The following is a 25,898-nucleotide window of genomic DNA, read 5'->3' as shown; positions in this document are numbered from 1 at the left end:
TTGGGAGGGGCGGCAGATTTCAGCAAGTTGCTCACTCCCAGTCTCAGACAGCGAAATCACACATAAATGCATACAATTACAAGGTGTGCAATTATGCACACTTCAATGCATACAACACTGCCTCCCTCAGCCTCCCCAGGAAAGGTGCTTCAGGAGGGGGTGATGTGAAACAAAGACGCATTAAGAGTTTTTAACCCAGCTGAAGCTGTGTTCACTACTCAAAATCACTGAAAACCCCGAAGTATTTATGCTGGGGGAGGGGGTGGGAGGAGACAATGAAAGAAGCTATCTGGAATTCAAAGGTGCATTCCTTTGTTTGACCAAGCTGACGTTCTGCAAAACTGGTGAACCTAAATGGCAGCATTTTTCCCCTCCCAGGACTGATCTCCCTTCTCCAAACAGAAATCTATGGGGCGTGCAATAAAGAATACATAGTTTTTAAAAACACTCAGGCTCAAACTACATGAGATGGTGGGAGGGGGGTTGTTTGTTTTTAAGAACTGTTGAGTAGAGGCCTGGTTTAGAGCTCAAACTCAGTGCCGAGGAATGGTAGAAAGAGGCCAAACCAATTTCCCTCCTGCTGTTTTCCCACCCTGAAATGCATCGCAGAGCTGCTATCTTGTCCCACTGGGATAAGACATATAGGCATGATATACAGTGACTGCGTGTATCTGTGCCAGTGGGGCAAAATGCACCCTGGAGGGGCTTTTTCAAGCCAGGAAAAACAGCATGGGGGCGGGTAAGTTAACGACTCCTTATCTGGAACCCCTGTCCTGATCCAAACCTGCCAGTGTATGGCTCACTTTAGGAAGGGGGAAAAAACTATGGCTGGGAAGCACCAAGTACAGAACTCTCAGCATATGGCATAGATTGGTCCCAAGTAAAACAGAAGAACAGCCATGGGTTCCAATGAGACTTAGTACAAATGAGCACAGAGGCTGTATTAATAGATGGGGGGATCACATGACTCCCCCCCCATATCAAGTCTCACTGCTCACACCAAGCCTGTATCCTGCCCCTCCATTCAGCAGAGTTGGAGCCTTCCTCTAGCTTAGGGACCTTTCCTTCCACTTGACCAGAAGAGCCACAGGCTGGAGGAAGGCTCCAAACTCTGCTGAGTCAAACGCAGCCCAGGCTGGTTTTTGTTATAGAAAAGCATCCCCACACTTTATTTCATTTCATTTTATTTAATTCATTTATACTCCCCCCGCCCCCCCTTGTTCCTCAAGAGCAACTCAAACTGGCTTACATCATTCTCCTCTCCTCGCAACAATGCTGTGAGAGAGGATAGGCTGGAGCGCACAACCCCTAGACGGTGCATGTTTTTTCCTTCTGTTCGGATCAGAGTAGTGTACCAACACAGTGGGTGTCCAGAGACAAGGCTGTGAGGCCCGGATACGGTGACCCTCTCAAACAGTCAATGGCCCGACTGTTCTTGCAGTTTCATATATGAAACTGGAACTGGACTTCGATGGCCCAGAGGCAGTCACATAGTTGTGCAAGCCTGCATGAAATTCAGGAATGTTTAAGCACAACACAATAAAACAAAAAAAGTGCTTTAGATACAATCATACTATTAATCATGATGGCCACAGTACTTCAAAAGGAATAAGTTGCCAACATGCAACTGAACTGCACACTTCATTTTTGTGTTTGCACACGGATACCATTAAACCAATCCTCAAATTTGTATGTGTGAAGTTGAGCCACCATTATGACTTGTATTAACCCAAATTCTGTTGGAGCACATGGTTGGAACGTGAGGGGTCTGATTTTACAGACTTACAAAGATGCATGCTACAAACTAAAAAGCTACAACATATCAAATGCCTTTGCAGCTTAAATACTGCTAGAGAAGAGAACTAAGAGATTAAAGCGGATCAGCTCATGGTCATTAAAAACATACCTTCATTTTTCATAATGTAGTCGACAATTTGTCCTACAGTGTCAGCATTGTCACTTGTACTTTCATTCAATTCTGTGGAAATAAAGAGAAGGAAAAATTATCTCAAAGGCAAAGGTCTAGTCTGAATTGCAAGCTAAACACATGTACAACTAAACAGACATACAAAGTGTGAGACACACTCAACCCTCTGCCTCCCCAAGTTCTTTGCTGAGATCAGGGTGGGGTGTGCCACTGTAGGAATCGCCATGCTAGAAGGAGGCATTCTCCCGCACGGGGCCTGGACTATCAGCTACGGCAATTGTGAGGGGGGGCAGGAGTGGAGAGCGGTGGGGGCTCCAGAGCTGGCTCCAGCACCGGTGAGGGAAATGGAACCTGATCTGCAGAAATGGAAGGGCCCTGGGTGCTGCTGATCAAGGGCAAAGAGGGAAGGCCAAGCTTATTTACACAACTCGGCCAATCCAGAGACTGAGAGTGGAACCACAAGTGACAAAAGGCACAGGTTGGACACTTGCCAGCTTCCCTCAAGTTTTGATGGGAAATGTAGGCAGCTTGGCGGAATGTTGGACAAGTGACAGTTGAAAAGTCCATTGGACAGCAGTCGGAGAGCGAAGCCGCAAGACCAGGATGCCTGCATTTCCCATCAAAACTGGAGGGAAGCTGACAAGTGTCCAACCTGTGCCTTTTGTCACTTGTGGTTCCGCTCTGACACAGCTGTAAACAACCAATCCAGAGACTGCCTGCCAAACTGCAGAGAAAATGCATCACTGCATTTTTCTTTTGAGTCTGAATAAGGCCCTAAAGACTCGGCACGGAGAGACCCAGGTACATCGACACAGTTCCTGGTTCAAGGCCCAAATTATCCAACACTTTTGACCTTACGTTGCCTTCGATTCTACTTCCTCCCTTCTGGCTGCTTTCTCTTATCAAAGGGGAATGAACTCCCTGGCAACATTACTACTCCTCTCTAAGCATACCTCGATACCTGTCCTGCTGGACCATTACTGAAAGGACAAGTCATTTATATTCAGACTTGACATGCAGTAATAGTCCCCATCCATAAAAAGGTGACTCAACAGACCCAAATAATTACCAGCTCCTAAGTTTACTATCAGTAGTGGGCAAAATATATGCTTCTATGCTATATGAGAAGTTACTTTCCTGGACTGAGGGTGAAGCCATACCAGGCAGAGAGCAAGCAGGATTCCCCAGAGAGCCAACACAGTTGATCACTACCACACTCTCCAATTCATTGTTGACAAGTGTACCAGCTCAAAAGATGGATTTCTAGCTGCTGCCTTCATGGGCCTTAGAGTAGCCTTTGACTCGGTGCCCAGGCAAAGACAAGCGTCTCCTATTTTTGATCAAACAACTATATGACCAGCCTACAGCCCAAGTGAGACATGGTTCATCTGGGGAATTGACCAGGGCTATCCCATTGAGCAGAGGAGTTAAGCAAGGATGTGTCCTTGCCCCGTTGTTACTCAACTTGTACCTTAATGATATAATTCCTCCAATTTCTGGAGATGAATTTCATTCACCTCGCAGGGCTCATGTCAAAATACCGTGTGTCCTATATGCAGACGATACTGCTCTCCTGTCAAGATCTGTGGCCGGCCTTTGCAAGCTTACAGGTTCCTTTGCGGAGTCCTGTTCCAATGAGAGGCTAGATATTAATGTTGCCAAGTCAAAGCTTCTTCTTTTCAGCAAAAAACCGAATAAAGAAATACAAGGGGCCAGTAGCAGATCAACCTACAGAGCCAGGTGAACCACTTCAAATATTTAGGAATTATTTTTCAAGCAAATCTTTCTTGGAAGGTGTGCCTGAACTCTGTTGTGAGAGCCGCTTTGAATAATGGGCCCTCAAGATCGCCAGGCAGATGCTCTATGCTGCCAGGGTTTGGATTAGAGTCGAAACAGACAACATGGATCAACCACTGCTAAGATTTCTATCTTAGGAATTCCTCAGTGTGTATCTGGAATAGCCCGGAGAGTCGAAGTTGGGGAGATGTCCGATGAAGCAAAGGCCAGGGAAGGAGTATTTAATCTGAAATTTAGGACACTAAAATCAAATCCAGAATCAAGTTTTTTTAGACTAGTTAAACTGGTCCACCACATAAGCGACTGGGATAGACTGCTGGATCACAAGTTGTCATGCCTGGGTATTACCCAGGATGCAATGGAAACAGTAAGTGGTCAAGAACTGACCCAGCTCAGCAGAAGACTTTGATTATGAGAGCCCGCAGAACGTGTTCATCCTCCTCAGTTGGTATTTTCCTCCAACAAAAATGCCAAATTATCTGAGTTAACTTTTCTAAAGTATAGCAGGGCTTTTATGCCAGCGCGCCTGAATGCCCTACCTTCAGCAATGACGCTAGGAAGAGCCACTAGAATTCCATATTCAGGTGCAATTGTGGCAGCAAGAAAATTGACTTGGTAGACCACATTTTCTTTGATTGTCCTAAATTTTCATAACTAAGAGCTGAATTGATCGCCCCATTATTTAACCAGACTTTCTTTCTCAGAAGCAAAATCATCCTGGCTACTCAGAGATACAAAGATAAACTGCTTTGAGTGTGGCGAAATTTCTGGCAGCTGTTGTTAAGTTACGTGATAATTAACTTTTAGGTTCTCCTACTGTGAGAAGAGGGTTTGCTGTTTATGACTCAGGTTGTAAAAACAGTAAGAAGTGAAGTAAAAGTACATTCAGACTTGCATATACACATCATTAAATTTCTACAACGGCTATTCTTTAACTTTGGGCTGCCACTGTCTTTTACCATAGTCCTTATCAGACAGCTTGACATCCTAAACCTTTGGAAGGGTGGGAGGCCTTGGAAAAACAGTGTTTCTTACCTGTAACTGTTGTTCATCTAGGTCTTCTTCCGTGCAGGCACACATGGGACTGCGCACGCGCAGGCCTGCCGACTCCGGAGATTTTTAAAGCTCAAAACCACTAGGGGGCATCCTCGCCTTTCAGTGTGCATGCATGGCCGTCTTTCCTGCCAAAAACGGTCTCTAAGAGGCAGGGCGCCCCCAACGTACCCTCAGTCCTCTTTTGCCGCCGCACTACAAGGTAAGTACCAAGAGAATTAGCGGGGAAGGAGGGAGGGTATGTGTGCCTGCACGGAAGACCTAGATGAACAACAGTTACAGGTAAGAAACACTGTTTTTCATCTACAGTCTTCCTGTGCAGTCCCACATGGGAGATTACAAAGCTTAAATACCTGGGTGGTAGGCAACTTTGAATCATCACAGGAAGATTGATTGTAGGACAGCTGTACCCACTATCGTTACCTTCCTGTCTAGGACATCCAAGGCGTAGTGCCTGACAAACGTGTCCGCTGAGGCCCAAGTCGCAGCCTTGCAGATGTCTTGGAGCGGGACACCTCTCAGGAGAGCTGCCGATGATGCTTGAGACCTGGTGGAATGAGCATGTACTTCCAACGGACAAGGTAAGTTAGCACACTTGTAACATAACAAAATTGCCTGAACTACCCAGCAAGCCAATGTCTGAGGGCTAGCTTTGTTTCCCTTATTTGGCCCTGCAAAACAAACAAAAAGGTGGAAATCCATTCGAAATGACTTCACACAGTCAAAGTAAAAAAGGAGAGCCCTGCGAACATCCAAGGTGTGAAGGGCCCTCTCTGCCTCGGAGGAGCGATCTCTAAAAAATACAGGTAAGGAAATCTCCTGAGACATATGGAATTTAGACACTACCTTGGGTAGAAATCCCACTTTGGTCCTAAGGACTACCTTTTCTAGACGGATACTCAGGTAAGGGGCCTCACAGGATAAGGCTGCCAACTCTCCCACTCGCCTAGCTGAAGTAACAGCAACCAGGAATGCCACCTTAAAGGTAAGTAAATTCAGGGGGCAAATGGCTAAAGGCTCGAAGGGCTTGGAGATAAGCCTAGTTAAAACCAAAAGTAAAGACCATTGGGGAACTAACACCCTGATTGGAAGGAATAGATTATTGAGTCCCCTCAAAACCAACTTTGAAGTGTAGTGAGAAAACACCGTCTTGCGATCCACTGGGGGGTGAAACGCAGAAACAGCAGCCAAATAGACTTTAATAGACAAATTGGATAAACCCGCCTGTTTAAGTCCCCATAAAAAATCCAGAATCTCGGAGAGGGAAGAGGCCAATGGGTCCAACTCCCGTCCCCTACACAGTCAGTATACCTGTTCCATTTTAAGGAGTAGGATTTTCGGGTAGACAAGCGACGGGCGTTCTGGAGTACATGCATTACTCCCTCAGAGAAAACCCGTCCTAAAGTAGCCAAGCTGTCAGTTTGAGTGCACGTACTCTGTGATGAAACACCCCCCGGTTGGACAACAGATCTGGCCGTATCAGGAAGTGATGTATCTGGCTGCGGAGTCTCAGGAGCATGTGAAACCACGGTTGCCGCGGCCAAAAAGGGGCTATCAGAATGGCCGACGTTCTGTCCATCTGAATCTTGCAGAACACCCTGGCTAACAGAGGGAACGGAGGGAAAAGATAATGGAGACGGTTGGACCACTGTAACTGAAATGCGTCCCCAAGAGACTTGAGGCCGACTCCTCCTCTGGAACGTTAACAGGGAGTCTTGTGGTTTTCTTCCGACGCAAAAAGGTCTAAGTCTGGAAATCCCCATTCTGTAAAGAAAGGACGTAGATACAAGTCGTGAAGGGACCACTCATGGTTGTCCCCTTGTAGTCTACTAAGATGGTCAGCCATAGTATTATCAACACCCGGGATATGGACTGCTAAAAGCCACATCGAGTGGTCTAAAGCCCAATTACAAATTTTTATTGCTTCCTCACATAGGGTCCTAGAGATAGCCCCCCCTTGCTTATTTAAGTAAAACATTGTGGTAGTGTTATCTGTCAGAATTTGCACTGTCTTATTTCGAACAGTATCGCAGAAGGAGACTAGAGCATAGAATACAGCTCTCAATTCTAGAAGATTGATGTGCTCTTCACCTTCCTCTTCATCCCACATGCCATGGGCATAAGACCCCTCACAACGAACGCCCCACCCTAGTGTAGACGCATCTGTTGTGACGGAAACCTCAGGTTGCCTATAACCAAAACTGACCCCTTTGAAAAGATTTGAGTCATTCAACCACCAATCTAAAGACAGAAGGACCCTCCGGGGGACGCTAAGTCTCCGATTTTGAGGGTCTTTTTCTGGAGAAAAGGCTGTGGTAAACCAGAGTTGCAACGGTCACATCCGAAGCCTTGCCAGGGGGATCACAGCCGTAGTGGCAGCCATATACCCCAGTAGCACTTGGATAAGCCTAGCTGACTGAAATCTGATTCTCTTAAATTTCCTGATCAGCATCTTAATCTTTTGTGCCTTTTCTACAGGTAAGAAGCCAGCATCCTGTATTCCATCAATGACAGCCCTATGAATTGGGTGACTCTAGAAGGGTACAGTTTCGATTTCTTTTGATTGACAAACAAGCCCAATATTAGACAAGTGGATAAAGTAGTGGAAATTTGACTATTCACATCCAACTCTGATTGTCCAACAATCAACCAGTCATCAAGGTAAGGAAATATACAACAACCTTGCGTTCTGAGAAAGGCAATAACCACTGCCATGCATTTAGTAAATACCCTGGGGGCAGTGGATAACCCAAAGGGGAGTACACGGTACTGAAAGATACGAGTACCATAAGTGAAACGGAGGAACTTTTTATGGTCAGGAAAAATGGAGATGTGAAAATATGCATCTTTGAGGTCTATGACCCCAAACCAACAGGGGGCGGTATCAAGGCCAGGACCATCTGTAAAGTGGTCATTTTAAATTTATGGACCCTTATAGACTTATTCAGTTCACGTAGATCCAGAATAGGGCGGAGTCCCCCATCTTTCTTTTCTACTACGAAAAGGTTGGAATAGAACCCAAAGGGAGAGGAAGTATCTAAAACCTCCTCAATAGCCCCCTTCTGTAGTAGAGCCGAAAGCTCAGATACTACTCCAGGTTGAGTACTCTGAGAAGAAAAAACAGGGAGCCGGAGACCAGGCCACTGAAAAAACTCAACTTTATATCCAAATTTAACTAACTGTAAAACCCAAACATCGAAAGTAATACGGCACCACTCAGAGAAAAAGGAAGACAGCCTGTCCCCAAACAACGGGTCAGGCCCCTGTAATTGTCAGAATTGCTTCTGAGAGTGCACCAGATCTTTAGGTTGATGTTGGTTGTTTCCCTGTTTATTCTTATTGCCCTGCCTTCTCCTCGAAAAGGACGACTGTGGGCTTTGATACTGCCTTTGCGGTTGATAGCCATAACCATGGTAGGGATGAAAACGGTGCTGTCGGCTTCTAGTGAAAGATCTATATTGAGGTCAATTAGGAGCCTGATGCTGGTGCAGGACACCATAGGGACGCACCGTGCGCCTATCTTTGCGCTTCTTAGACAAGTAGTCATCTGTTTTATCCGAAAACAGGGTTTGTCCTTCAAATGGTAGGTCCTCGACCTTGCTCCTGGTTTCTGCCGGTAGAGCGGTAGTTCTCAGCCATGCGAACCTGCGTATGACCAGTGCTGAGAGAAGAGCTCTGGCTGAAGTATCTGCCGTATTCCTGCTCACATTGATTTGATGGCGGGACAAGCGGACCGCTTCCTCCTGTATGACCCTGAGAAAGATCCTCTGGTCATCTGGTAACTGCGGGACAAACGTTGCTACTTTAGTCCACAGCAACAATTGATAAGCAGCCGTCATCGCCACATAGTTGGCAATCTTGATGCCAAACGCTGCAGAAGTATAGACCTTTCTGCCCAAGGAATTGATCTTCCTGCTTTCCTTGTCTGAAGGAACTGACAGGGATCCTTGCTCTGGTTTTGCTTGCATGTCCCCCGTCACAAGTGAGGATGGGGGAGGGTGCAGAGACAGGAATGGGCACAGGCCGTCCTTGACCCTATACAAATTCTCCGCCTTCTTATTGGTGGCAGGGGTTGATGCAGGTTTAAGGTTTAGGCCCGTCAAAAGTTCCACGAAGCCTTCAATCACAGGAAAGGCTACATGTCATGGACCAACCTGGCCCAGTGGAGCAGAGAGACTCAGAGGACTCTTCTGAGGAAGAGGCAGCTGGTGAACCTGACCCAGATCCACAGCCAGTGGCAGAGGCACTGCAGGAGGAGGCAGGCCCTGAAGGCTCAGATACTGATCCACAGCCAGGTCCCAGCACATCGGTTCCTCAGCTTCCCAACCCTGGGCTGGCAACAGAAAGCCAGGGGCAGGCCAGCTCTCCCCCTTCCTCACCAGAGCCTCGGGAGCGCTGCCAGAGGAGGGCTAGAAGAGCCCTCCAAGCCAGAAGGCGCAGTGCCAGGCTAGCAGCACAGCACCGGCTCAGCATCATTAGTGATAATGAGTGCTCGCAGGAGCAGGACTGAGACAGCCGGCAGGTGCTTGCTGTAGCACAGGCAGCTGAGCACTGTGAGGCTTAAAAGCAGCCGAAGAGGGAGTGGCTGCGTGGAAGCAACGAGTCCACTTACTACTGACCTTGCTGTTGTGTTTGGAACTGATTCTCTTGTCCCTGACCTTGGCCTGTTCCTGTGGATGTGTTTCTGGAATCCTCCTTTGGACTTGAAGCCGTGAGTATGCCCAATTGGTGCCTGAACCTTGGAACTGGGTGCTGCCCTGCTTGGACAACTTGGGAGTTATCCCTTGCCTGCTGCCAGTGTGAGTCTGCATCGGGACACTACAGCAGGGATAGAGCCAGAATATATGTGTTTTAATATTTTGTCCATTGAGCATGGTTCCGTAGAAGCTACCTCAATTTCAAGCGCTTTCGCCATGCGTTGGAGGAGCTCATTGTAAGTGCGGAAATCGTCTGTCGGGGAAGCCTCCTCTGACGGTCTGATCACCCTGTCAGGTGAATCCGAGGGAGGGGAGTCATACGATCGTTCGTAATGGGTGTAGTCCTCATATTCCGTATCAGAGAACCTCGGGGTTCTTCTGGATCCCACGGAAGAGCAAGCTTGCACTGAAGGGGATCTGGAGCGCCCTTTGGTTCCACGGTCCGAGAAGTAGGAACCTTCCCTGTAATAGCAATGTGAAGTAGAGCCCATTGGGGAGTGGTGATGTCTGGAGTAAGGGCTGTGTCTCTCCCAAAAATGTGGGCTCTCCTTCTGTATCGGGTGGCCCCTCTCAGCATGAGAGGAGCGTGACGACCATGAGCCATGAGAAGGTGATCTAGCTATCCCCGATGGTGTTGGGGTTTTTTTGATCAGAATGACATCCTGCTCCCCAGACCCCTTAGATCTCGGGGTGTCTCGGGGGGAGATTCTATCACCGGAACCACGACATCTCTTCTCAGGTGGTTCAGGTCTAACTGCGACGTGTTGTTCCGCCGCAGGTTGCGGAGATATGACACTCTCCAAGACCTGCTTATCTGATTTGGAGGATTGACACCTCTTTTTCTTTTCCAGGGTGGAGACTGATGGTTCCAAAGATTCTTTCGGAACGAAGTCTTTCAAGCCGAAGGGCTACTCTGACGATCCGACGTGGCTCCACTCCGAGGAGTTCTTGGTTCCAACAACCCTGGAGTCACGGAGCCATCCTTCCTGGATCGATTACCCAACATCACCAATGATGGTTCCGACACTAGCCTCGATTCCGAAGGAGTCAGATCCGACAGGGTAGGTGCGGTCGGTTCCGAGGAGCTCCAAACTGGTGTTGTTGGGCCCGATGGCCGAGGCTCGGTGTGGGCAGGCAACGGGCAGGAACGAGGTGATTTAGCTCCAGAGGGCCCGGACGTCGGTAGGGTAGCTGATCCTTGCACAGAGGATTTTTCCCTAGAAGGAGGGTCGGTCGCCGCCATGGTGCACTGCCACAAAGAGGCTTGAAGCCTACCTGCCTGTTCTGCCCTGACCTTCAAAGTGAAGGTGCAGCAGTGCTTACAGGCCTGAGTGTTGTGGGTTTCCCCCAAACAGTACAGGCAGTTGGAATGGCCATCGGATTTGGTCACCGTCCTATCACACGAGATACACCTTTTGAATAGAGCTTTCTCTGACATTCTTACAGATTAAGAAGATCTCTAAAGAAGTAGAGTGAGCAAGAACCTCTCTAGTCAGCGGCAAAAGAGGAACTGAGGGTACGTTGAGGGCGCCCTGCCTCTTAGAGACCGTTTTCGGCGGGAAAGACGGCCGCGCATGCGCACTGAGAGGAGAGGATGCCCCCTAGTGGTTTTGAGCTTTAAAAATCTCCGGAGTCGGCAGGCCTACGCGTGCGCAGTCCCATGTGGGACTGCACAGGAAAACCATAGATGAACATACTTGTTCATAAGGAAACCAACAGTAATTACTTTTGAGCAAATCCACTATTAGAGCATGCACCGTGCTAATACAACTAGTGGGCAGGAGCCATCTTAGTGATTCCGGATCCCAGAGCAAAACTCAAGGCCAGGGCCCTAGAGTCACTCAGGGCTCTCAGCTGTAAGGCAGTGCCAGCCCCACACTATAGCTGACCCCCCCCCCACACACCCTCACATTGCCTGAGTCTCCGACAGCATGGGCGATTCAGCTGTAAGGGGGATGGGGAGCCACGACCACCTTGCCGCTTGCCACCTTCCCCTTGCGTGGTCTGGGTCTCAAGCCTCATGGGGGATCAGCAGCAGCAGCAAGCAGCAGCAGGGGCTTAAAGGCACTGACTGAGAGAGCTGGCTGGGGGGTGGTGAAAGCTCCCAGCATGGGGCCCCAGGCAGCTGCACTGGATGTCCCATGGCTAAGACCTCCCCTGTAGGAAGGAAGAGCTGAGCCACACATGTAATCCACTTAGAACTTCATTCACAGCTAGAGGAAGAACTAGGAGAGCCTGTGCGTGCCATCTCCAATCCCTTAACTGTGGCTAAAGAATCACAAGTAGGTTTGGGAGCAGCACACCCATAGTCAATTAATTAATTAATTAATTAATTAACTTAAATTTATAGTCCACCCTCCCCAACCAAGTGAGCTCAGGGCGGATCACAACAATTTAAAACATACTACACAATTCACCAGCAATAGCCATTAAAATACAAATAATACATATCATTCATTTAAAACGTATATTAGCACCATGTAAATACAGTTATAAAAAATAAAATCATAGCAGCACGTTATACATTCACCTATCACCGTCTATAGAGCAGATTACAGCGATCGTATAAAGATGTGAGATGACTTTGGGTGGGAGGGCACAGAATCTCACCCCCCCCCCCACTAGGGGGGACGGGCACCGCCCAGCATCACCCATATGCCTGGCGGAACAGCTCCATCTTGCAGGCCTGGCGAAATGATAACAAGTCCTGCCGGGCCCTGGTCTCGCAAGACAGAGCATTCCACCAGGTTGGGGCCAGGGCCAAAAACGCCCTGGCCCTGGTCGATGATAGGTGGGCCTCCCTAGGGCCAGGGATCTTTAACAAGATGTTTGTCGCTTGAGCAAAGAGTCGTCTGGGGCTCATATGGGGAGAAGCGATCCCACAGGTACGACAGTCCCAGTCTACTTCGGGCATTATAGGTTAGTACCAAAACCTTGAACCTGATTTGGTAATCCACCGGTAGCCAATGCAGCTGGCGCAATACCGGTGTTATATGTTCCCATATTGGTGTTCTGGTAATAACTCGCGCTGCTGCATTCTGCACCAGTTGTAACTGCCGGATCAGGCTCAAGGGACGCCCAGCGTAGAGTGCGTTACAGTAGTCTAGTCTAGAGGTGACCATTGCTTGGACCACTGTAGTCAAGTCGCGAGATGACAGATAGGGGGCAGGCTGCCTGGCTTGACAAAGATAGTAAAAAGAGGACCTGGCAACCGCCGAGACCTGATCCTCCATTGTTAAGGAGGAATCAAGAATCACCCCCAGGCTCCTAACTCTCGGAGCCAGTGTAAGCACTGCCCCATCATGCACAGGAATGCTAGCTTAGGGTTGAATCCAGTCAACTTTGTTGCTCAATTGCATCCATTTCCCCTCCTTACTACTTCCTGCCTTCCACATGGCTTTTGTCCATGCAGATCCAATGATCCCCAGTACAGACTTTTCGGGTGGTCAAAAGGAACCCTTTCCTCCCATTTTCACCAATGGGACAGCTAGTTGGATCCAACCCTTAATCTGGATTTGAAACCCAGCAGGGGAAAGGAATGCCCAATCCAGCAGCATATAGCCACTTCCTGAACATCACTTAAGAGATTAAAAACATCACCTCTGGTCTGGTCAGATAATAGGTATGCATGACAACAAAATAACCAGCACTACAGCTCCCATTAGAATATCAGGTCTAAGGCAGCAGGGAACTGCTCCTGCACCCAGGTTCCCATGTAACGAGAAGCCAAATGCAGTGACTGACTCCCTCCCTGCCACTTTCTCCCTGGGGCGCATCAAAGACCCAAAGTGAGGCAGGTGAACTTTAGTGCAGAATGGGGTGACTAGATGCACCCTTCCATATCAAAGTTACCCAGCAATATCTGGAGGCAGAACAGCCATTCTTCACACCCACCAATTGTACAGACCTAATGTTGTTTTTAAGTGATAATAATAACCAGGGCTCACTTGGAGGGGGAATGCACCGGAGCACCGTTCTGGTAGTTCCCCCAAGTCAAGTGACCCCACCCACCTGACTTTAAAACATTTTGGGCCGTTTAGGCCCAAAATGGCCACAATCAGGACCAAAACAGCTCAGATCATGTCAGTGCCGGGCGGGGGAAGTATCCCCCGCTGGGCACCAACCCAATTCTGGCTGTCTCGGCCCCAATCCGGCCCACAACGGGCCTAAAATGGCCATTGTCGGCCATTTTGGGCCTTTTCGGCCTGGATTGGGGCCGAAACAGCAAGGATAGGGGACAGACAGCCAGGATTGGGTCAGTGCCGGGCAGGGGAAGCCTGCCCCACCCAGCACTGATGTGGTCCTGGCCATTTCAGCTCCGATCCTGGCCAAAACGGGTCAAAAATGGTCATTTTCGGCCATTTTGGGCCCATTTCAGCCTGGATTGGGGGTTAAACGGCCTGGATCGGGTCAGTGCCAGGTGGAGAAAGCCTGCCCCACCTGGAACTGACATGGTCCCCGGCCGTTTCAGCCCCGAGCTGGGCCAAAACGGGTAAAAAATGGCCATTTGGGGCCCATTTCAGTCTGGATTGGGGCCAAAACGGCCCGGATTGGGGCCGAAACAGCCTGGATCAGGTCGGTGCCAGGCAGAGGGAGTCTCCCCCGCCCAGCTCCGAGCCAATCCCAGCCGTTTCGGCCCCAATCCTGGCCAAAACAGGTCAAAAAAGGCCGGTTTGGGCCCGGATAGGGGCCGAAACTGCCTGGACCAGGGCTGTACTAGGCAGGGGAGGGTTCCCCCACTCGGCTCCGACCAGATCTGGTCCTTTTCAGCCCCGATTCTGGCCCAAAATGCCACTTTCGGACGTTTGGGCCATTTTCTGCCGGGATTGGGGCCAGAACTGCTGGGATCTGGTCGGTGCCAGGTGGGGGAACCCTCCCCTGCCCAGCACTGGTCTGGTCCAGGCTGTTTTGGCCATGATCCAGGCCCAAACAGGGCCCAAATGGCCATTTTTGGCCATTTGGTGCCCTTTTCGGTCAGGATCAGGACCAAAACTGCCAAGATTGGCTCGGTGCCTGGTGGGGGCCACCTTCCCTGCCTGGCACTGACCCAATTCGTGCCATTTTGGGCCAGATCCAGGCCAAAATGTGCCCCAAATAGCCATTTGGGGCCTGTTTTGGCCTGGATTGGGGCCAAAAAGGCCCTGATCGGGCCACTGCCAGGTGGAGGAACACTCCCCCGTCTGGCAGCAGCAGAATCCTGGCCATTTTGGCCCGATCAAGGGGTGTGGCATATGCTAATGAGTTATGCTAATGAGTTCCTGCAGTTCTTTTTCTACGAAATGACCCCTGATAATAATATTTGATTTATATACCATCCTTCAGGACAACTTAATGCCCACTCAGAATGGTTTACAAAGTATGCCATTATTATCCCCACAACAAAACATCCTGTGAGGTGGGTGGGGCTGAGAGAGCTCCAGAGAACTGTGACTAGTCCAAGGTCACCCAGCTGGTTTCAAGTGGAGGAGTGGGGAATCAAACCTGGCTCTCCAGATTAGGGTCCCGCGCTCTTAACCACTACACCAAACTGGCTCTCATCTCACAGTGCATTTGTACCCTCAACACTTCCCAAGAAACTCACTTCCCCACTCCACTTTCTAAGAAGTTCACTTCCCCACCCTCTCCCCCATTTCATCCTCACAACTGTGAGATGAGGCTTCAAGGAAATGTGGAGATTTGAATTCAACATGAAACACTACTCCACAAGGGTTTCTTCCTCTCAAACGAGGCCAAGCCATGCTGTTCTCTCTTAGCATAGTACTGCCAGTCTTGTTAAGCTGACTCTTGCCTACCTATCTTTTCACCAAGCTTCTCTTCTTCTTGTTCAGCTTCTGTTGTACAGCGATACCCTTTTTTCTTTAGCATATGACAGATGAAAACCCCCAGGAGTCCCATGAGGAAGAAGACAGGAATCAGGACATAAGCAATAAATTCAGGATGGCCGGTACTTTCCGTGCTAGGTTTATCTGTAACACTTTCTAGGCTGTGGCTTGCCAAGGCAGTAGGAAGGTCTTGATTCCCTATGAAAAACAATACAAAAGAGAGGCTGTTGTTAAATCAATCTGACTTGTTCAAGGACATTGGAATGTTTTAAAGTTCTCATGTGCCTCTCAGTCCAGAAAATAAGCGGTGGTCAGTACAAGGCCACATCAACGAATAAGCTGGGTCACAGCTTGGCAGGGTACCTCAGTGCCTGTTTCATTTAGCCAGCAGCAAAGGAGAGTAACACAATGGTAATAAAATCTGTGTAACAACAATAACCACATATATGCCTAACTAACAACTTCAGTAATTCATTTATTTATACATTCATGCACAATACACATAATAAAAGCTATTTGTACATGCAAATCTTCACTTCCCACATGAAAAATCCTTTGCACAATTGCTAAAAACAGGTTACCTACAAATATTAACGTGCTGATGCTACAAAATGCTATACAATTTTATTGCACATATAGTCCATAAAGTGCAAATGCATAGTAATAACTCAGCATAATCCCTAATTACAGGTCCCAATTAGCAAAAGTTCAGCTGCTATGTGAAGACTACAATCAAGGTAGGGAACAATCCTTCTTGTAGGTCAATTCCAAACGGCTGTGTAAAGTAGAGCCCAATAAAATTGGTATGGTCCTCCGACAGGTTATCTAGATCCTTACGTGGCCCATTTCATACAATCTTTATCAAAGAATACAGTCACTATAATAAAATTATAATAATTAAAATACATACACAATAGATTAAAATACATTGCACAATATAAAAAGCAATCATCATATATTACTCACAAGAATCCCTCATAAATCCTTTTCATACGTTCTCATTCCTGAATCCATTCAATAATCACCATGTGATGTCGTATAATAATAGCAAGCTTGATATAGCTAACCCTTCCACGTCCTAGTTTGCTAACAGTCAGTTCTTAAAGGGAAATGTATTCAGAAAAAAAGCATTGAGCAGAAAGCAGAATCAAACCATTTAGCCCAGAAAACATGAGTAGTCATTGGTGATATTCAAACCCCTAGGAATTAAACTACCAAGTTTAAAAATCCAGTATGTTTCTTTCCTCCTGAGTTCCCTTGTTGCAGTCTCTGATGCTCTCTGCTCCGTTTTATATAAGATTGTAACTTTCATATCCATTTCATTATGAGCCTTCTCTAAATAGTGCTGCTTCAAAGGTGCCTCCAGGACTTTATTCTTTATTCGCGACTGATGTTCATACAGACGAACCTTGAAGGAGCAGGTAGTGCTTCCCACATATAATAAACCACACGGGCACTTTAAGAGGTACACTACATACTCCATATTGCAATTCATAAATGTTTGTGGTGTCCTAACATTTAATTCCTGTAAATCTCTTTCATTCATAAGTAATTGACATTGCCTACACCTACCACACTTTTGTAAACCCTTTGGGAGTCGTGGATATAGGCTGTCCCTCTTCGGACGCATGGCTGAGTGTATAATCATGTCCCTGACATTTCGTGTGTAAAGTAGAGTCCAATTTTATTGGACTCTACTTTACACAGCCTTTTGGAATTGACATACAAGGATTGTTCCCTACCTTGATTGTAGTCTTCACATAGCAGCTGAACTTTTGCTAATTGGGACCTGTAATTAGGGATTATGCTGAGTTATTACTATGCATTTGCACTTTATGGACTATATGTGCAATAAAATTGTATAGCATTTTGTAGCACGAGCACTTTAATATTTTTAGGTAACCTGTTTTTAGCAATTGTGCAAAGGATTTTTCATGTGGGAAGTGAAGATTTGTATGTACAAATAGCTTTTATTATGTGTATTGTGCATGAATGAATGTATAAATAAATGAATTACTGAAGTTTTTAGTTAGGCATATACGTGGCTGTTGTTGTTGTTATACTGTTTCATTTAGCTGGCAAATAAACCGAATTTAAAAACAAATGGGACCTCTCAAGTGTCAGCCTATTTATTTCAAATACATTTCATATATATCACATGCTTTGGAAAGGGCTCTGAACAGTAAACAACAACTTTAAAAACAAAACTGGTTTTTCAAAAAAGACTTGCTATATATCAGTTACTAAGAACTCAGCTGAAATGACAACAGTCTCTGAGCTTTTGTCTGCACTCAACACTATCCAGCAAACAGAAACATTTTACCCATAAAATAAAGTGTTCTATATAGGAATCACAAAGTTAATGGTGATGATAGGATTGTTTGAGTACTAGACCAGCTGCTGCCTCGTTGAACGTGCCAGGGCACTGTGGTGTACATCCCACTGTCACCATGTAAAACGGAGAAGATGGTCAAAAAAGGAAGATGTAGGAGTCTCTTAACCTAAAAGTAATGCTACCCTACATCACCCCAAACAGCAAGTTAAATTATTGTAAGGAGTCAGTTAAAAATGTCTACCAGGCAATTAAAAACAACATCTTTATGCAAGATCTTTATATAAGAATCCTCAGGAAGATAACCTATTCATTAAAAAAATCATGTTCTGTAAAGTGGAGGCGCTGAGTTACAATGACCCAAACATGCAAAGAATGTTTTCTTGAGCTTCTTCAATGTTCTCATTATGACCAATACAACTACCTTAACCTAATACCCTCTCCTAGTTTCTCATTTTGGAAGTCTGGAAAGGACTATTCTCACTCCACTTATGAGGCAACGTGGATCCGCTTCAGCCCAGCAGATTACTACAGAAAAATGCAAGTTTTTTCCCAACTTTCTTCTCTTGACATACAAAGTAAGCCACTTGTATGAACAAGCTCTGCCCTAGAAATTAGTAAATGAGTAACTGAGCAAGACAGGTTTGGTAAAAGCAGAACCTGTTGCTCCAGATTTTGGTTTAACTATTACCAGCTTATCGCAACAGAGCTGGTTGCATCAAGTCCCATTTATGTGATTAAAACTATTCATCACTGCATATATGGGAGAAGATTGCATACTGTATAAAGATCACCTGATAAAATATAAATTCTGCCCAACTGCGCAGCCAGTCTTAGGATGCTAATAGCAATTTATAAACTCTAAGCAAGTGACCTATATGTCGGAGAGCAGAGCACAAAACATGGGGCTATCAGCATTATGTTAAGAAATTTCAAGCACGCATGTGAGGGCTCTGGGGATGGGAATTTTGGTGAAAGGGCTGCAAGAATCACACGCTGTCAAACAAGGTGGGGGTAGGGATGGACATGAACAGAAATATGAACGAAAGTTCATCACGAACCAGGCCAGTTCGTGGTTTTTGAACGAGTGGTTCGTCGGTGCATATTTCTGATGAACCATGATGAACTGCTATGATTTTTTGGGAGGGTCATTTTGTTTGTTTTCCGGTGGGTCACTGCAGACAGCCTGGTGCCGATCAATTAATTCCCTACACAACAGGGAGATGGACTTTTTCTGCCCTTCTGCAGTCCTGGAAACACCAATGTCAGCCCTCCAAAGCTTGATAGGCAGCTCCGGCTGCCAACTAGAGAGCTCTTATTCTGCTCTATGAAAGCAGAAGGCGTATATAACCCCCAGCTCTCAGGCGAGAGGTTTCAGTTTCCAGCAGGCAGTTAGACAGAGAGGAACTGACATTTTGGTGCTTCAGGGCTCTGAAGCACCTGCATCTGTTCCACAGTCAGGCTCAGGGGCTAAGCTTAGTGGGTTACTCATCTGAGGCTTTTACTAATATTTTGAGCACCCCAGTCTCCGCGGCATTGCCTGCCTCAGGGGCCAAGCCAAGTAGGTTCCTGTGAGGACTTTTATTTAGAGCACCTGTCCCTGCTGGGAAGGGGCCTGGGTGGTGGGTCAGGGCTCTTACCCCACCCCAGTCTCTGTGCCACTGCCAGGCTCGGGGGCCAAGCCTAGTGGGTTCCTATGAGGACTATTATTTAGAGCACCTGTCCCTGCTGGGAAGGGGCCTGGGTGGTGGGTCAGGGCTCTGACCCCACCCAGTCTCTGTGCCACTGCCAGGCTCGGGGGCCAAGCCTAGCGGGTTCCTGTGAGGACTATTATTTAGAACACCTGTCCCGGCTGGGAAAGGGCCTGGGTGGTGGGTCAGGGCTCTGACCCCACCCCAGTCTCTGTGCCACTGCCAGGCTCGGGGGCCAAGCCTTGTGGGTTCCTCACCTGAGGGCCAACACAGTGCTGCCTTACCAACCACAATGCCTATCAGCACCATGAAGGTTAGATTGGAGGGCAACGGTGGTCATGGGGGGAAGAGATCCCAAGCCCATCCTGCTGGCCCACTGATGACCAGCACTAGTGGGGGGGGGGGGTCTCAGAGGCAGAGCCTCTTTCTCCAGATCCACTTGTGGGGATTGAGGTGGAGGCAGAAGAGCTGTTCAGAGCACAAAGGTGGACCATGCACTTCACAGCGGACCTGTGGAGCAGCCAGCAGCATGGATACCTCGCCCTCACTGCCCATTGGTGGCAACTGGAGGACCACGAGGGAAAAACTAGGGCCCAGGAGGAGGGGACACCCCTGCTGCTGGGCTACAGAGTGGTTCTGCTCCAGGCGTGGGGGATGGATGCAGATCACATAGAGAGGAATATTGCCACCACGATCAAGTCTGGACTGAGGGAGTGGGTGCCCATGGGTGATATTGTCCATGACTACATGGTCACAGACACCAGAAGAAACATGGTGGCAGCCCTGAATGTCGCGTCCCTTGAGGGCATTGTTTGCCTAGTGCACAAGATGCACCTGGTCATGAGGGATGTTCTTGGGCTGGGTAGCACCATCAAGCCCACCTGGGACCAGGGAACAGTGGACACGTGCACCTTGTTGAACAGCTGCTGGCGTCTGGCTGCCCATTTCTCCTGCAACATTAAGTTGGCCCGCCAGCTGCACGAGAGGCAGGAGAGGGGGAGCCCGAGTGCCAGCTCCTCCAGGACATGCCCACCCGTTGGAACTCCACCTATCTGATGACAGCTCATCTTATGGAGCAAAAAAAGTGGTGCAGGATATCACATCCTCTGCGCCCATTTTGCAGGGGGGAAAGAAATTCAGCATTAGCTCTACAGAATGGCTAACCCTCTCCCAAATGGTCCATGTCTTGAAGCCATTTCAGGACAACACTGACCTCCTCTGCTCTTACACAGCTTGCCTGGGGCAAGCCAACCCCCTGATCCACAGGCTGGACTGAGCCCCTCCTCAAGAATCACCCACCCTGTTGCAGAGATGGATTCTGCTGGTGGAAGGCTTCCCTCTTGGCCACCCCACTGGGGAGATGGATTCTGGCTGTTGTGGCAACTCTCACCCAGGGTCTGTTTTCACATCCTCTCTGGTTCCCAGTCTCCCTGTCCCTTGCCCACTTCTTTGGGAAGATTTCTGTCCCCCCAAGGTCTCCTTCCCCCTGACTGATCTCCCCTCACGGATCGCCTCTGTCCTTCCCTGTACAAGAATATTCCTGTCTCCCCAAAGAACAGCTACTCCCCCCCCCCCAAGATTAACCTCCTCTCATAAGATTGTCTCTGTCTTCCTGTCCTTTAAAAGAATATTCCTGTCTCCTCAATAATATCTCCTTGGCTGTCCCCATTTCAGCCCCGGAGCAGTTGAGCTGGTCCCAGGGACTGTCACTCCATTCTCAGAGGAGGATCCTCCAACTCCATCATCCCGCGTGTTCATTGCAACTTTTCGGTGCTGCAATGTATTTCAATGGAGCCAATGCAAGTCAATTGGCATTCGTGGCTCCCATTATATCTAATGAAACTTTCCTGGAGGAAACTTGGGGGGGGGGGTCTACAACTTGGACATCTGAAATCCAATATTTGCCAAACTTGGAGGGTGGCTGGAGAAGAGCCAGCTGAAGACTCCCTGTGAGTTTGGCGTCTCTGACTGTCAAGGGGGCCATTCTACGGCCTCCAGAACTGATGAACTGCATGAACCAAACGAACTGGTTCATGAACCGGGCAAGTTCATGGAAGTTCATGATTCATGAAGCGCAATGAACCACCATGAACTGCCATTGTCCTGGTTTGTGCTCCTCTCTAGTGGGGGAGATCTCATACCCCTCAAGTCTGACTGCTGCACATGCTTCTCATTTCTTATCGCTGTCTTTGCAATATGTGGTATCTGTACACTGAATGAACAATCCTTCCTCTTTTAAAATCAACCAATAGCATCTTCCATTGGGTGGTGGGCACAAAGTAAGCTAAACATTCTTACAATTGATACTGGCCCCTCTCTCCTGCTTGTGGTGTTATGTACTTGTATGTGTGTTTACTGAATTACTTTTATACTATCTTAAACACTGTTTTAAATTTAAATTATTTAAAATGTTGTTTTAAATCTCTTAATGTTTTAACCTTCATAACCTTGGGGACCCTATTTGGATAGAAAGGCAGCTCACAAAAGTTTTCAATCAATCAATAAATATTTAAAATATTTAAAAAGGTAAGTCACGCAGGCGAGCTCCTACCAGCCATCAGTGAAGGCAACAGAGAGCAAAGACATCTTTGTTGACGAGAACACCAAGCTAAAAGGTTGCTTCTGCTGGCCAAACACTCATGGCCCCTTTCCCCTTGCAAGGTCAGAGACTACAAATAAAGCTCCCTTGCCCTTCAAGAAATGAGTAAGTCTTGTCTCAACTGCAGTCAAAAACAGGCTAAACTGCAAACCCGGCCCAGGCAAGGAACAGAAGAGAGGGGTCTAAGGGAACAGGAATATCATCGAGATGGTTCTACTTTCCCTGTCACTTGCTTGCTGTCACCTCCTGATCATTGGTCAGCTGCTGGCCATTACTCTTGGCCCCCTCAAGGTGGCACTCCAAAGCCGCCCAGAGTGCCAAGCGCTCACGAGTGCAACTCACAAGCAATACTTATTGCCAGGGATGGCCCATCCAAACGGTGCCCCTAAGCAATTGCTTACAGCACTGAAGATGGAACGGCGCCTTCCAGACCTGCAGCCCACTGCCAGCCCACAGCATTCAGGTCTGTCAGGGCAAGCAGCAGCCCCAGAAGGCACTCACCGGCCCAGTGGGTGGCTATGCAAAGCCTCTTTTTTCCTTTGCAGCAGCAGGACGCACCTAGCCCTCTTCCTCCTTCCCTTGCAAAGGGGCCAGCTGTGGGGTGGGTTCCTGCCATGCAGTGGCAAAGCAGGCACAACTTCCTGCTTCACTTTTCCTCAACTCTTCTCAGTGAAAGGGTCAGTCGAGAGAATACTGCTGCACCTTGCCAAGGGAAAGAGCTGGTGTAGCACAGCAGTTAAGTGGCTGGGTTGTGAATCAGCACTCTGCTAGTTCAGCTCCAACTATTGCTGTGAACTCTGTGCAAGGATGCCCAGCACCTCTCTAAAGACTTCACTTCAGGAGTTAAAGTTCTTTATTGATAAGATGCCAGTATCATACACTTACGCCATCCTTGCTAGGAGTGGCGGCTACAGACAAACCTAAAGCAGATAAAGGTTCCCTACAACTACTCCTAATTCCCCCCCCCCTCCTAACAGTCTTCAAACTCTGCAAGCAGGAAAAGAGGCTGTGGGACTCATGGACTTCTCAAGTCCAGAGATTACAGCAGGACTCAACAACCACTTCCCATTCTCAGTTTCCCACTCCCGTGACAGAATCACTACAACAGCATCAGCTTCAGCTGCGGGGGGGGGGGGGGGTATGACAGGCGATCCAGAGCACCTGACACTCTGCAGGTGGCCTTGGGTCAGCCGCTCCTCTCAGCCCAGCTCCCCAGCTGTATTGCAGGGATAATAACAACACTGACTTTGTTCACCGCTCTGGGTGAGGCACTAATCTGTCCAGAAGGGCGGTATATGAGCACACTGTTATTGCTGTTAAACAAGGCAGGTGGCAGGTTCTGACTGGGGGAGGGGAGTGTGAGTGGTCACCTAGGGTCCAAAGGCCCCAAGTCCTTCAGTTTGCCCTCCCTATAGATGTAGTCACTAGTGTGTCCCCAACCTCCTCTGTGGGTTTACCAACTAGTCCAAACGAATACCCCCACCCCATACACTATTATACAAGGAGAACCCTTTTCTCCTCAACTGAGAGACAGGCAAAGGGTTCTTTAACTCGAAGCATTAAAAGGAAAAGGAGCTTGTGCAAGAACCTGGACTTATTAGGGACTTCAGCAGCTCATTCCCACATTCAAGCCATGACATCAGGAAAATGGCATGACGATTGGAAGGGGTCTGCCAAAACCACATATTGACATAGCCCCCTTTAGCCATGTCTCAGTCTGTGGGGGACAGCAGGCAGAGCTAATGTTGTTGGCCCTCCCGCCCTTCCTGTTTTTTTTAATTAAGGTGTGATAGTGGAACTACGTCACATCACAAAATAAAGTTTGAACCGTCTCTGAAGCATAAGAGAATTTCCATAATCCTTGGTAGCAAGAGATTCTGGCCTGATTCGCGGATCAGCTCCACTTCCCTGTTAACTGTTTTCTATACTTCTCTGGAAGAGACACAGAAGGAGCCACGTGAACAGGGAACATGATACAATTTCTTCTCTAGAGAACATCTCTCTGAGGAAGGGGGTATTGGCATGGGGAAGAACCACTGCACTAAAGCAGTTCCTCCACACAGATGGGAGACCATAGTAGCTGAACACACAAAAGCTATCCTCACTTGATGGCAATTGACTGTACCAAAGGGAAGCGGTCCTCACTTGATGCTAGGGACAGTATCAACTACGACAGCTACATTACACAAATATTTTTGTTTGTTTGTTTGTTGGATTTTTAGCCCACCCTCCCCACAAGCAGGCTCAGGGCGGGTCACAATCATAAATAAGATACAATAAGTAAAACCAATAAAATAACATCGCATGGATATCCACATTCCAAATGAGACACCCTTGCCCTGCCCACCATACACAAGGGAAGAAAAGGGTGGAGGTGTGGGTTGGTGAACCTCTAACTCTTCAAGCATGGGGAGGCAGATGGACCATATGCTCCCCCCCCCCCCACCACTGACAGGAGACCGGCAGGGAAGCTAATTAGATGGATCCAGTGCTGGCCTCAACCATATGCCTGGCGGAACATCTCTGTCTTACAGGTCTGCCAAAAAGATACAAGATCTTGGCAGGCCCGAGTGTCTTCCGACAGAGAGTTCCACCAGGTTGGGGCCAGAACAGAAAACGCCCTGGCCCTGGTCAAGGCCAGCCGAGCCTCCCTGGGGCCAGGGACCACCAGTAGGTGTTTACTTGCAGATCTAAGAGCTCTCTAAGGTACATATAGGGAGAGGTGGTCCCTCAGGTATGCTGGTCCCAGTCCATTTAGGGCTTTATAGGTCAGAACCAGAACCTTGAACCTGATCCAGAATTCCACGGGGAGCCAATGCAGCTGCTGCAGAGTTGGAGTCACATGTGCCCTGAATGAAATTCCTGTCAGGACACGAGCAGCAGCAATTTGGACCCACTGCAATTTCCGGGTCAGGCCCAAGGGAAGCCCTGCGTAGAGCGAGTTACAGTAATCTAATCTGGAGGTGACCATTGCATGGATTACTGTCGTTAGGTTGAGAGATAGGTTCCCGATCATGGCGAAAAGAGACAAGCCACTGCAAGGCAGTCCCTTGAATACCCACATCGGCAAGGTGGTGGGTTAACAGTTCATGGTCAACCGTGTCCAACGCTGCTGAGAGGCCTAGCAACACCAGCAGTGCTGACCTGCCCTGATCCAGATGCCTGCGGAGATCATCTGTGAGGGTGACCAACACTGTCTCAGTCCCATGACCTGGGCGGAAACCAGACTGGAATGGGTCCAGGACCGATGCCTCATCCAGGAAACACATCTGACACAGCAGCCAAGTCATTACAGCAGCCAGAGAAACAATTCACAGAGCTTGATTATAACTGTCACACTAAGGCTATTGTATAGCATTGCAATTCTTTTATATTCTCCCAGGCATACAAAGAAATCTCTCTTAACAATGGCCACCTTTTTAATTTGGCTAGCTGTCAACCAAACTGGGGATGACTTAAAGTCAGCCTGATTTTCATGCAGCAAAACTCAGAGGCAGACTAAAATTAGCGCCTTCCATCAGGAGGAAGTGATAATAGGGAGTGCATTAACACGGCTGCCTCCTCTTTATTAGCAGTTGAGGAAACATTTAATTTTCTGAAATTACCACATTAGGAAACTACAAGTGAATATGTACAAATTATAAAGAAGAAACTGTTCAACAGACAGATGTGTTCAGTTTTAGCCTGCAGGCACCTTTCCTTCTAGATTAAAAACTGTCCTACTAGATTTTTGTATATTATCACCAAAGGCAACGGGGGAAAAAATGACAACCAATTCTTGTAGGTTTAAACAACAGTAACAAAACCAGTGCACTCACATACCACTCTTCTAGACAGATTAGTGCCCCACTAAGGATAGCGAGAGAAGTCAGTGTTATCATTATCCCCATACTACAGCTGGGGAGCTGGGGCTGAGAGGAGTGGCTTACCCAAGGCCCCTTGCTGAATTCGTGGCAAAAGTGGGATTTGAGCCAGCAGAG

The 25,898-nt window shown here is 48.0% G+C and overlaps 1 protein-coding gene across 1 annotated transcript in view; it reads right to left on the bottom strand.

Moving 5' to 3' along the window:
* RELL1 (RELT like 1) overlaps window positions 1–25,898 on the bottom strand; it is a 92,056-nt gene that overhangs the window by 31,103 nt on the left and 35,055 nt on the right. The window contains exons 2-3 of the mRNA XM_054997226.1: window positions 15,267–15,494; window positions 1,907–1,978 (exon numbers count right to left, since the gene is read on the bottom strand). Coding sequence (XP_054853201.1) covers window positions 1,907–1,978; window positions 15,267–15,494 — 300 coding nt within the window. The remainder of the gene's footprint in view (window positions 1–1,906; window positions 1,979–15,266; window positions 15,495–25,898) is intronic.

The sequence above is a fragment of the Eublepharis macularius genome, chromosome 14 (genome assembly GCF_028583425.1).
Source record: "Eublepharis macularius isolate TG4126 chromosome 14, MPM_Emac_v1.0, whole genome shotgun sequence".
NCBI classification, from domain to species: Eukaryota; Metazoa; Chordata; class Lepidosauria; order Squamata; family Eublepharidae; genus Eublepharis; species Eublepharis macularius.
Note: the sequence above shows the minus strand (reverse complement) of the source record. Positions and strands in the feature narration are given on the sequence as shown.